Consider the following 13,797-nt stretch of genomic DNA (forward strand, 5'->3'; position numbering starts at 1 on the left):
CACAGGGAGATGCTGGCCACTGCTTCCTGAAGCTCCCATTGGCTGGGAACAGTGACCACAATCAGTGGGAGCAGTGGGAGGTTGTGCCTTCAGTCAATCAATGCCAATAAAATGTCTCGTGATACATTGATGGGCCACCACTGACTTAAAGACATCCTCCAGATCATATAACACCCCTTTCTTTCTTCTTAAAAATCATCCCTGTATTTATCAACATAACCAAAAGTGAAATGTTTATAGAATTGCCAGATGATCACTTACAAAATCTAGCAACAAGGGCTCCAGTAAAACAAGGTACTTAACCAAGAATGCAACTTAAAGCATGCAGCTTCATGGAATTAATGTTCATATATGTGCTTAAGTACCTTGCTGAATCAGAGCCAGAATCCTTTAATAGTAATATAGATAGTAATAGTAAAGTATAGATTTATCTCTCTCCAGATATCCAACCTCCTTCTGTCATGCTGGAGGCAGATTCCCATTCTAGCTGAAGGCTGGGTTGTTCCAGCTTTTAGTTCATGTTGCATATGGGCTGCTCATGTGCCTCTCTATTGTTAGTTGCTATCTGTTTGTTTGTTACCGATAATATCTGTGCCTCGAAGCAACACTCTGCAACTCCATATTCATCACTGTCATATTTTGTACAAAGTATACCTTGTGAGGTATAATTTTAAAATCTTGATCTGTTGTACATTAATATGCTGTTGAATTGTAGGTGCTTGTATGTGAAACTATGAAGTTTTGCTATGTGTGTGTTACTGAAATACATTGCGTGGTTGAGAACATCCACAACCAACCTTTCAGGAACAACAGTGGAGTAGCCAGATGCACTAATGGCCTAGTAAAGGAAATTGTGACTCCCTATGACTAGCCCAGCATCTGTATGCAGTGGGAAAGTCTCAGAAACAGTACATATACAATGGAGAATGTTTGACCAATGGGCTCATGAGCATAGATCTTTCCAGCAACCTGGAAGAAGCTATAAAAAAGGAAAAGTGACATCACTTTGTCTCACTCCCCCTATCTCGCACTAGTCAGAAGTGTGACTAGTGTAAGTTCATTAAGTTTGCCACTTCTACAAAGGAAAAGTGGACATACCCCAGCTCTAATAATCAGAGCAGATTTCATAAACACTTCAACCACAGCGCACTGTTTAGATAAAACATAAAATAGATATATTAACTATACAAAGATAGATTTTAAGTAATTATGAGTAATAAGCATAGAGATCAACATTGGTTACCTAAGAAATAAAATAAATGTGCAGTCCACGTTCTATAGACTAACTGGGATTTGAATCAAGCAGTGTTCCTCCCTGATAGATAGTACAAGCGGGTTACACATGTTCAGTACACAGGATTCTTGCTTCTAGGTGTTGAGTTGTGGGGGAAGTGAGACAAAGTGATGTCACTTCTCTTTTATAGCATCTTTGCTAGTTTTGATCGGGCCAGCTGAGAGTCATTTCTCAGCTAGACCTCTACTAAAGCTGAGAGGGAAAGGGGTTTCTTCCCTGTGAGAATTTTCAAGATTTAAATTTTTTTCCCATTCCACATTGGTCAAAAAAATTACACACAGATTTTGCAAAATGCTTGGTTTTCAATGTGATCTTTTACATTTAAAAAAATGAAAATCTTTAATAAACTTAAATTTCAAAATGTCGTTTTGAAATGAGAAGGAAACTTTTTTGGTGAGATCATTTCAAAACAAGACATTTTAACAATCTCAACATTTTTTCAATATTTTTTGGAAATGCAAAATGAATTGAAACCAACCATTGTTCTCAAATAGTTTGTTTTGATAAATCATTGTTTTCCAATGGAAAAAAGTTTTGTCAAAAAATTCACAAAAAGTCGCAGCACCAAGATAACTATTTGTTGGTCACCAGAGTAGAATCTGTCTGTACAATCATGCAGAGGATATAACAGTTAGCCTATAGTAACTGTAGTTCTTTGAGAGGTGTTGTCCACACAGATTCTACTACTTGCCTTTCTTCCCCACTAAGCAGTGTCCTGCTCCTCTGGAATTCTTACCGGTGAAGGAACTGAATGTGAGTTGTGGCCTCTTTATGTCTTTGACATGGAAAGTAAGGATACTTTCCAATAACTGTGGTTTACATTTTTTAAAAGCACATTTTTACAAAACCAGAGGTCAGTCTAAATATAGCTGTGATTTTTAAAAAATCTTATGCAACCTTTTTTAAAACTAATAAATACCTTCCCTACATTTTGCACCCTAGTATTATGCTGATATCTGAGGGTATGTCTACACTACAGCACTAATTCAAACTAACTTAGTTCGAATTAGTTAATTCGAACTAAGCTAATTCGAACTAGTGCATCTAGACTTAAAAACTAGTTTGAATTAGCGTTTTGCTAATTCGAACTAGCATGTCCACACTGAGTGGACCCTGAACTGAGGTTAAGGATGGCTGGAAGCAGTGCCGGCAGGGCATCAGATTAGGACTTAGAGCGTGGAGCTGCTGCCTCAGGCTAGCCAAGGGCTGTGCTTAAAGGGACCCGACCCCCACCCCGGACAGACAGTTCTCAGGGGTTCCCCGCTGCAAAGCAGTTCTGGCTTGGAGTGCCCTGAGTGCCCACACTCAGCACATCACAGCACTCGGCCATCAGCCCGGCTGCACTTGCTGCAGGCTGCCATCCGGAGCGGGGGTCAATCATGTGGCTTCAGGAGAGCTTCCACCCCGAGAAGCCCACAGAGCCACCCCAGTCCTCCCCATCGGGGGCTCATACCCCATTCCTCCCTCACCTCCTTCCACTTACCACTCCCTAGCCCCCCTTCCTGATGTACAAAATAAAGGACATGTGTGTTCAAAAATAGAAACTCTCTTTATTGAATAAAACTCAGGGAAACTGGGAAAAGGAGGTGGGAGAGGGGAAGAGAGAGGGTGGGAGAGGGGAGGGCAACTAAAATGATCAGGGGTTTGGAACAGGTCCCATATGAAGAGAGGCTAAAGAGACTCGGACTTCTCAGCTTAGAAAAGAGGAGACTGAGGGGGGATATGATAGAGGTCTATAAAAGCATGAGTGGTGTGGAGAGGGTGCATAAAGAAAATTTCTTCATTACTTCCCATAATAGAAAGACTAGAGGACCCCAAATGAAATGAATGGGTAGCAGGCTTCAAACTAATAACAGAAAGTTCTTCTTCACAAAGCAAATAATCAATCTGTGGAACTCCTTGCTGCAGGAGGCTGTGAAGGCTAGAACTAGAACAGAGTTTAAAGAGAAGTTAGATAAAGTCATGGAGGTTGGGTCCATGGAGTGCTATTAGCCAGGGGGTAGAAATGGTGTCCCTGGCCTCTGTTTGTGGAAGGCTGGAGATGGATGGCATGAGACAAATGGCTTGGTCATTGTTTCGGTCCATCCCCTCCAGGGTCCCTAGTGTTGGCCACTGTCGGCAGATAGGCTACTGGGCTAGATCGACCTTTGGTCTGACCCAGTACGGCCATTCTAAGCTCAGGGCTCAGGGTCGGGGGTCTCAGTGGACCACCTTGATTTTCATGCAAACCTGCTCCCGGGTGGCCAGGCTGGCAGCTATCCTTCCCTAGACAGCCACTTTCCTGGGCCTAGTGCGGAGGTCGTGGATGAGGTCCACGATCTCCGCACTAGACTAGGCGGACGCCCGCCTTTTGCGGACTCGGGCAGGCTCCCGGGAGCTGCCAGCCTGGTCCCGGGAAGAGGCGGAGGGCTGGGTGGCAGTGTGTGGCTGGCTCGAGCCGTGCCAGGTGCAGGGTCTGCTGGCTGTGTGCTGGCAGGTTTGCACCTGGCACAGGCACCGTAGCCAGCCCGTGCCCCTTTAAGGGCTCCGGGGCCGGGAGAGGGGCAGACGAGTTTCCCTGGTGGTGCCCAGAGTGGCCACCAGGGAAAGCTGGGGAGGGCTAGCCTCCCACTAGTTCGAATTAAGTGGCTACACAGCCCTTAATTCGAACTAGCTAGTTCGAACTAGGCGTTAGTCCTCATGGAATGAGGTTTACCTAGTTCGAATTAAGCGCACCGCTAGTTCGAATTAAGTTCAAACTAGCGGAGCGCTAGTGTAGCACCTATCAAAGTTAATTCGAACTGACGTCTGTTAGTTCGAATTAACTTTGTAGTGTAGACATACCTTGAGAGACTGAAAGAAAATGTATTAAACTATTTAAAAAAAATGAAACTCTCTAATCTGTTTTCCTTTAGTCAGCTGAGAGAAATGAGCTGTAAGTAATATAGATAAGGAAAATTACTCATTTAAGGGATATTTTTATACTTATACAATGACTCAGTTTTTAAGGTCATTCAGTAGGTTAGTGGCAGACTCTTAAGAAGAATGCAAGAATCATTTTCAGATCTCCTGCTCTAACCATTAGGCTTCCTGCTTCTCACTTAAGCCTCCTAAGCTACTTGAGGCTAGTCTTTTCAGAACGTAGAGAAACTTTATACTGGAGCGGAGAAACAGAGATATGGTTTATTGTAGTAGCATTTTTAGAGCTTACTTTTGATATTTGCCGATTATTTTTCCCTGAACGATTGCACCCTAATACAATGAAAAAATCAGTGGGATATTTCTGTGTTTTGTATGGCTAGAATGGATACAATCATTGCTTTTATCTATCCAATGCTATATTCAGACTCTGTATGGTGGTTTACCTTTACAAATCCACATGGGCCGTGACACTAACTGGAAAAATGTCTGTATTACTTTTTTTAATCTGTTTCCTCCTTTAATTCGATATTGTTATTTGCCTGGCTTCATAGGCTTAACACCCTTCTATAGCCTCCTTTTATTTATCTCATCAAGAAACCCAGGAAAAGAAAAATGAATGGCCTAGATAAGAATCTTTCCCTTAAACTATAGCAAGGTTTATAACTGTGAAGAGGAGCTCCTCAGCCCAGATTGTGGCAATGGGGCTGTTTGCTGGTGCTGAGAATCTGGAGATCAAAACCACATGATATGTTAAAGATTGGGGGAGAGGGGGGAATTTAGTCAGAGGTTAGCCAGAAAGTGTCAGTGAAAAGGCTAACAGAGTGGCTGATAGAGGCGGTAGCAGATTAGTCACTGCCCCAGCCAATTGGAGGGCTCCCAGAAGCACCCATGTCCTGACCTCGCTTCTTAGCAGCAGCCACAGGATGGGGGAAGACTCCTCACCTCCCAGCAGCTGCTGTCCCCATCAGCAGCAGGGGGAAAAGTGAAGCACTTCTGTCCCCAGTAGCCCCCAATCCCAGGATGGTGATAGCCCCACCCCCAATTCCAGGATGGGGAAAGCCTCCTGATGCCTGGGGCCCTGCCCCTTTACCATCCATGACACTTACCATCCTTCGCAGTGGTGTGGGGAGTGGCAGGGGAAGCCCCAGCACCCAGACCTCTGTTGTGGCCCTGGGAGTGGAGAAACTCTCAGTCCTTGGGGCTGTGTCATAGTGACAGCTCCTCTGGATTTGGGCTGCAGTGAGGAGGGGGAAGAGAGGTGGAAAAGGGTCTGCGGGAGAGGGGCAGGTTGGAACAGGTGAGGGCCCAGGAAAAGGGGCAGAACAGGCAGTGGGAGTGGAGGGCTCCCTCACTCATTCTGGCCTAAGACCCAAGGAAACCTTAATCTGTCTCTGCACATAGGGACTAGTCTGACCAATGTATGCTGTTTCTCCCCACTCAAAGATGGGAATAAGCCAGATCCTCCTGAGCTATAGGTGAAAAGGCTCAGCTTAGCTAAGGAAATATGTGTGTAGGACTCTTAGTTATTTTAAGTCTACATTTCTAAGTGCTGCATACCTTCTGGGCAAAATAAATCATGCTTTGTTTTGAAGAAGCCATTTTTATATTGCTGCAAACATATTCTATCACAGCCTCCCAAACTGGAATCCTGGCAAAGTCCAGTCCCTGTTGGACCTGCTAACTAAGTTATAGTTAGTTAGCAGGGGGCTATAATTGAGGTTCTGATCTGAGGATAGATGAATTATGTAATGTCATCCCAGGATAATTCCAGAATATGTTAAGGCCTCAGGCCTGTAGGAGATGTACTCAGAGAGACTCCCGAGACAGAACAGTGTGCAGCTAGCCCACTAACTGTGACAGCCTGTGCCAAGGGAATGAATGATGAATGTGTTTTCTCCCTCTTCCTAGTACAAATAGAGAATATTAAATATAATAGTAACACTTTAAGCATCAATTTAATAATGAACTACTGCTAAATTAGAATAATTATGACAACCATATAAGGAACAAACAGGCTGCTTGTGATCAGTGTTGTTATAGTGAATATTAAATAAATAAGATTGGCCATGTTAAGTGATATTAGTGTAATGTGCCTACTAATAGTAATGTAAAGCATTGTAAAGCTTTTCAATATAAATATCGTGTTCCCAGAAGTTTAATATTTTGCCATCACTATTGTAATCCCCTCTGAGCTATACACAGCTAATTTCTTCATTAGCATATGCCATGTTTGTGCTTTCTGAATTGGTTTTTAATTTTACTACTTAATCAGTCAGCATTCCTGATATACCAAGTTTCAAAACTATGATGGCAGTAGTTTTATGGTATTACGATCACTCTTAAGACAGGATAGGCTAAGACAATAAAAATTAAGCTGTGAGTATGATCACACCAAGGTGGGAAACTGCAAATCATATTCAGAATTCCAGAAGACCTGCAAAGAGTTAGCATTCTTACTACTGTATTGACAGTATAATTACAATATCATATTATGTTGTATTTTGTGGAAGTGTGTAAATATGCTAGACATCATTTTATATAAACTCAGTCTGAAATATGTAGTGATAATATCTAGTGCTTCCACCCCATCTCAGAGGCCAAATGAACCAGTTAATCTACATACATTGACATGGGTTACAGTCTATGAATTATAAATTATCTACCTTATAAAGGCCTTTGACTTAAGATGAACAATGACCATTGGAAAATGGATTAAAGTCTGTGTTTGTATATAAGCACGACGTTGTAATGATAACCTCACTCCACTGTGGCATTGTGAAACTGAGTCATACATAAGGCCTTTGGGAATCTTATGTAACAAGTTCCTTGAAGAATTGTGCAATATGCTATTTTAAAAAATTAAATTAAATTGATAATCTCTATTACATTTTACAATTCTTAGCTTATCTTTTATAATATAAACACTTTGGATTGAGGAATGTACAGAATCCAATGGCTGGATTTAGCCCAGGTAGAAGCAGGTGCAATTCAAACTGAATTTAATGGACACTTCACCTCCTTACATGTGGGATGAATTTGATCCCGGTACTTTTAGGTGAAAAATCAGACTGGCAGAATAAAAGATGACTCTCCAATTTCCAAGGAATTGGACACAGTATATATATTGCTTGGGGTATGTGTTTAGGTGCGTGCTTTAGAAAACTTCAAAAATCCCAATATCAGCCTGTGTGAAAATCCTCTTTTCTTGAAACCCTTGCAGAAGGGGAGAACACTTACTCTTTCGTCTCCTATTATTGTTTTTTAATCCTTTATTTGCAGCTTCTAACATTTCCTTTTCCTCATCCGCAACCACTCTTTGCCCCATGTGGTGCCTCACAACTGCTTTAAGAGCCTATTATGATACCACCTCCTTCTCCAATTACTGCCCCATCTGGGCATGTTTGCACTAGGAAATTATTTTGAAATAACTTACTTCAAAATAATAACTCCTGAAATAACTATTCTGCCTTTTCTGGGATTGTCTGAGCCCTGGGAGACATCTGGGGGGGTAAGGGATGAAACCAGCTCCAGACTGAGGATCAGCTCCTGGCTGGCAGGCATGATGTCTTGGTTGGCCTGCTCCTCCTCGTCCTCCACAACCCCACCCTCGTGGAGGGTGACAACGAGCATGTCCTGTCTGGAGTCAAAGGCGATGGGGAGGTAGAGAGGTGACTGGCTCCCCTCCCAGGACGGCATCCAGCTGCTCATAAAAGTGGCAGGTGTGTGGTGCCACCCCAGAATGACCATTTTCCTCCCTTGCTTTAGTGTAGGTCTGTTGGAGTTCTTTTATTTTCATTCAGACTTGGTCCAGTATCCACGTGTCCTTTCTTCATGTCGGTATTCCTCCTCTTGGTGCAGAGATATTGGATGTTGGTCTTTTCCCTCTAGACCTCAGTGAGGTCCAGGATCTCTGCACTAATCCAGGCCGGTGCCATCTTTTGTCCCTGGCCAATGGCATCAGAGGGTGCTGCGGGAGTGCTGGCAGCCATGGGAGGCACAGAAGGAGTCCTGGGGTCTGACATGGCTCCAGTGAAGGGTGCTGTGTGGCACGGAGCTAGCATTGCTGTCCTGGTGCCACAAGCCCTTCTGCCTGAAGCTTTAAACTCTGAAGAAGAATGGGAGCATTGGAGTTGTCAACAAGTAAAGCTGTGAGAGGCCTCTGGAGACCAATTATTTTGAAACAACAGCAGCTGAGCGTCCACACTAATGCTATTTCAAATTAACAGTTTCAGAATAAGTGTTATTCCTCATGAAAAGCAGGAGTTATTTTGAAATAATGGGCTTGGTTATATGGACCCTCTGCTTGTTATTTTGAAATAATTCCCTTGCGTAGCCTAGGGCTCTGAGATTTAGGCTTTTCAGTCAGTGAGACATTGCAACTCTGGGGCACTGAAGGGGGCTACGTCTACATTGGCTCCTTCTCCGGAAGAGGCATGTCAATTTCAAACTTCAGAATAGGGAAATCCGCAGGGGATTTAAATATCCCCCGCGGGATTTAAATAAACATGGCCGCCGCTTTTTTTCCGGCTTGGGGAAAAGCCGGAAAAAAGCGTCTAGACTGGCGCAATCCTCCGGAATAAAGCCCTTTTCCGGAGGATCTCTTATTCCTACTTCAAAGTACTATTTCTTCACACAGCAGCCCCTCTCCTGTGGAGCTACTTGCCAGAATTTGTTGTGAACGCCAAGATTATATCAAGGCTCAAAAAAAGAACTAGATCATGGAAGATAAAGTGAACTAAGACTACTATATTTCTCAATTAAAACATCCACACAGAGTGTTAATGCACTTTGAATTTAATTAAATGTAGTTGTTTCAACTTACTTTTTGTGAGTGTTTCTGTATAGAAGTGCCTTCAATGTAAATGGAAAAGAGTGGGGATGGGGTATTTGTAAGATCATTGTCATCTCAGGAGAATCCCTTAAAAATGGAAAGAACCTGAACTCATGTCTTCATTGCTTCTCTAGGTTTGAGGTCAGAAGCTCAATGTTATTCTAGAATGGGTATTTTTATTTCATATAGAAATGTGAATGTGTTACCGGTTAACCAGTGGGTGCTGGAGCAGCTCCCTGCCTGCTGGGGGCAGAGGGCTGCTCCAGCACTGCAGGGTGCCTGCCACAGACAGGGGTTGCTCCAGACACTCCTTCCCCCTCCCCCCTTTCCCTTTAATCAGTTAACCAGTTAAACAATATGTTTAACCAAATAACCAATTAAACGAGATTTTTCATCCCTAATCTCATATTACATCAGGTTGTTTTCTTTTTGTTTTGTATGTCTGGCCCTTACAATAACCAGACTGAAACTTGAAGCTGCTTGTTGGATGTTTGTGAAGCAGAAAAAATACAAGTAGATTAGTCTTCATAGCCATATACGTCCTGTACCTACAAATATGTGGGGCTCTTCCAACTTTCCAGTTTATTTTAGTAGCTCTAATAATAATTTATCTAACAGTCATATGTAGTCATCAGTTGTATAACTTAATGACTCTGCTACTACCTCCTAGAACTGATTTGAACAAATATTAAATAAAATCCACATTGTTATAGGAATATCTGGTATGGTTATACATATTAGTTATTTGGCAAAGAGAATTTTTGACTCTTTCAATTACAGGATTTTATGTAAATGATATTACTAAAGATAAGAAATCAGTAATACATGCATTTGATCTATATTTTTTTGAAAGATGATCAAGGCTTTCCTAAGAAGAACTTTAAGGAGCAAAGGTAGTTCAATGTATTTGCAGATTAAATGTGTTTCACTATTGTCTGTTAGTAGTCAAAAGGCAGAAATTGACATGAAATGCTCTGACCTAGCTGTGTGATCCAAACAGGCTTGTCCTTATTTTAAACCTATAAAAGAGTATTTGTATTATGATGTCATACAGTATAGTGGGAAATAAAGGCTGCGGGAAGTATTTGTACAAACTAGGAGTTTAATGAAGCCTGGCACTTGTTGTTGGAGTCAGGATCATATTATGGTTTAATGGCTTCTTTGAGCTTCATTTGATGAGCTGTCATAGAGAAACATTTTGAAGTAATAAAACATCCATTTGGCTCTTAATTAATGAGAGAAGCATTGCTCTTTGCATTAACTATTATTGAGGAAAGAAGTAGATAGTTTGGTTTTTATCAAAAAACAAAGACTGAAAGAAATAGAAAACAGAGTGGAATCCTTCAGTTTCATGTGTAGCTTGTACATTAAAAAAAAAAAAAAGCTCAAAGGTTCGTGCTGCCCTTCCATGTGACTTGTAGTCTGCTGTATTTCAGTTAGGTTGCTTGTCAGATATATTAAAAGAGCAGTTCAGTTTAATGAAGAACTGTGTAGCACAAACCAGGAACAGAAGATATCTGGTGGTGACCGTGTGAGTAAAAACAGTTGCAAATGATTACTTATTAATAATGTATGTATTGTAAATGTTACAAGAATGTTATAACACCAAGTGAGAGAAAATTAGCAGTTTTCCTGTGGTTTATGCTTTTACTTAGATAATTTGCAAATGTAGGCGGTGGACAATGAAATCTATCTCCAGACTGAACACTGTTTTAGTTGGGTTTTTTTATTTTGGCAGAAGAAACAAATGACTCTTCCTGTTAGTACTTCGATTTTTATTTTAAATTCCTTCATTGTTCTCAAAGCAACTACAATATCTATTTTAGTGCAGTGCTCAAAATAATATCTGTGGGAGTTAGCTGATAGTTTTTGGTTCCTTGCTGTTATTTTTAATTATTTATCTACTAGTGGGGGAAGAAAAAATGCCTTTACTTTGAATCTACAAGATTCAGCAGTCTTCAGATTTCAAGATGAACACAGTGCCTTGAGATCTAAATCCAGACTACTGAACCCTGCACAACATCAACCTGTTCCAGGAGTGCACTGAAGCACTGCATAGGCACCATTGCATAGGGTTTGAGCTATTTGTTTTTTGCTTGGTACCTTTTGATTGTACAGCTTGTGTAGGCATATTCCTATATTAACTCATAAATCAATTTTTTATATTTGGTTACCACAGTTATGTAAATACAATGTCATCACCATGTAGGAGTGAGAAATGCGGGAATGTTTATGAATCTCTGTCTTTTGTTTATCAATATGATTTGTCTTTGTCTACAGTAATTATAGATTTTGCAGTTGCTATAATGTTGTTATGAAATAGAACTGACATCTGTTTAAAATAATTTATAGAAAGATTTATTAGCAATTTTAGAGCTTCACAGGGAGTTTTACATTTACTTATGAATAAAGAGCTGAAAAAGAGACATCAATGTATATATTTTAAAAGGTTTATATGAAATCCTGATATAAATCCAGAGAATTTAAAATGGGAAAAGTTCATGTTGCCATTTTAAGATAGTGATTTAAAAAACACAGCTCATCGATATTCTAGGTTTTCATAATCATACAGATTTTGGGTGTGCATTTCACTCGCATCATCACAGAGAAAAATTGGCTTGTCAGATGTTGCATTCTGTAATGATATCTCCTATTTATGAAATTCAGAATCATTAAATTGAGGAGTCTCTTTCAGATAATAACTCCATTCCGGAGGCTAATATTGTGTGCTGAGAACAGAAAAGAGATGGAGGACTGGATCAGCTCACTGAAGTCTGTACAGTCCAGAGAACATTATGAGGTAAGATAATATCCCTTTCAATATATGTTGTTGTTCTTTCAGGATAAATATTGATTTAACATACTAAGCTCTACAGTACACAGAAACCAAGACATACAGTCTTGTGGAGTGTGAAAAACCTGTTAGGTTAATCAGTTTTGAACCTTTATTTTTCTAGTTCAGTTTGTGGTACTATGCTCTTGTTCTGAGGTAGCTTTTAGTCTCCTTTCAATATACTTGTCCACATTGAATTTTCCAGCATAAATATGGAGCTCCTAAGTACTTTCAGTTTCTGTAGCTGTGTTCTGTACTTGCAAATTTGTCTTAACTTCTCCTTTACTAGACCGCACAGTTTAATGTGGAACATTTCTCAGGGATGCATAACTGGTACGCCTGCTCCCATGCCCGACCTACCTTCTGTAATGTGTGCAGAGAGAGCCTCTCTGGAGTCACTTCTCATGGCCTGTCTTGTGAAGGTAAAGTCAACATATTTTTCCTTACAATGTCCCCATAAGCTAATACAAAAATAGAAGTCCATAGGCAGGTAACAATGCTGAAAATGCTATGGAGTGAGAAGAAACTCACTCGCAGCTGTAGAAAGGACATTTCTGTTGGTTAGAATAAAGGCTAACAATATTAATATTACATGTTAGTCATAGACTGGATACTGTTTTCTAGTTCAACTCATTATAAAATGTTTCTCATGCTACAAATATCAGGAATATTTTTCCTTTTGGTTTTGTTTTTTTTATATGTGCTTGCCTGAGTGTAAGGTTTTTGGGAGAAGATGAAATTACAGTACTTTGATTTGAACTTGAAAAATGATTTGGAGCCCAAATGCAACATTTTCTTTCCTCTGGTTTCAGAGTTAATACAGCATTCCTTTAACAGAGAAGAGGAAAAAATAGAATTAAGTTAGTCTCTCATTGGCAAAAATCTGGAACAACAATTAACTCCTTATTTGGCCCATGACCACTTTCCTCCCAGTTTTTGCCTGATTTTGCTGCTTTCTTGCTGCTGACTGATACTGCAGTACAGGCAGGGAGGGTAAAATGTGCTTTTTCACTGATCCATATAATGCATAAAAAATCATTTATATCTTTTTCCTAATTTGATAATTAAAGAACTAATATCCAACATAAATGAAAAAATGGGATGCTCCTAAAGGTTCAGTGTTAAACTAGAAATGATACAGTACAGGCAAATTTCTGTAATAATCTTGAAAATATTCAGTTTTATTTTATCCTGTATTGGCTTTTTTCCACTGTAACTTTTGTGAAAGGTGGTGATATGTCTACTTTGTTTCCTGGAAGATAGTAATAAGTGAAGCATCGTATGTGTTCTTATGGAATGTATATGACACTCATAAGTTTTGGTATTGCTTTCTCACTGGGAAGAAAAATACATTGTAAACACTTTTTATAATGATGGCTAGACCTTTAATTATAAAATAGTTAACTGCCCAGTAAACTCTTGTTGCTGTGAAATAATGTAAATATATGTTATTTCACAATTGATTATTCAGAAATAGATTTTAAGTTGTATGTTAACTACCTGTGGAATTCTGATCCTGTTATCTGTATGCAGTGCTTTCTAACTGGCAACTGTGCTAAAGCTGTGTTAGGTCCTGCCCTTCAGTGCTCACCATCTGAAGGCATCAAGTAAGGGAAAACTGTTCCTCGACATTGATATGAATATATGTGTAAACCTCAAGGAGATTACCTAGGTTCTTGGGGTTCTGTGCGCTGGTAGTTTAGGGAGAGACACACTGTCCCTGAAAGATATTGGGAGCAAGAACAGACTCAGAGTCTCCTTGGCAACCAATAAAGAGTGAGACACCCTTCCCGGGGAGCTCAGCAGAGAGGAGAAGCCATTTTTGGAACAGTTTAGGCCTGGGAAAGGGCAGGACTGGCTGGGGGTGGGTAAGTCTCAGGCCTGCTTGCAGGGTTCCCCATTTTCTGACATGAGCAATGTCATCTTCAATTTTTCTAC

The 13,797-nt window shown here is 40.5% G+C and overlaps 1 protein-coding gene across 4 annotated transcripts in view; it reads left to right on the plus strand.

The window, feature by feature from the left end:
* The window catches only part of DGKH (diacylglycerol kinase eta), a 267,641-nt gene that overhangs the window by 148,845 nt on the left and 104,999 nt on the right, over positions 1-13,797 (plus strand). For 3 of the 4 annotated variants that reach the window (XM_075918953.2, XM_075918954.2, XM_075918955.2), the window contains 2 exons: positions 11,722-11,826; positions 12,149-12,281. In XM_075918953.2, coding sequence (XP_075775068.1) covers positions 11,722-11,826; positions 12,149-12,281 — 238 coding nt within the window. The remainder of the gene's footprint in view (positions 1-11,721; positions 11,827-12,148; positions 12,282-13,797) is intronic. The other variant, XM_014574199.4, reaches the window with a different exon arrangement.

The sequence above is a fragment of the Pelodiscus sinensis genome, chromosome 1, assembly GCF_052426305.1.
Source record: "Pelodiscus sinensis isolate ZL-2025 chromosome 1, ASM5242630v1, whole genome shotgun sequence".
Classification (NCBI taxonomy): Eukaryota; Metazoa; Chordata; order Testudines; family Trionychidae; genus Pelodiscus; species Pelodiscus sinensis.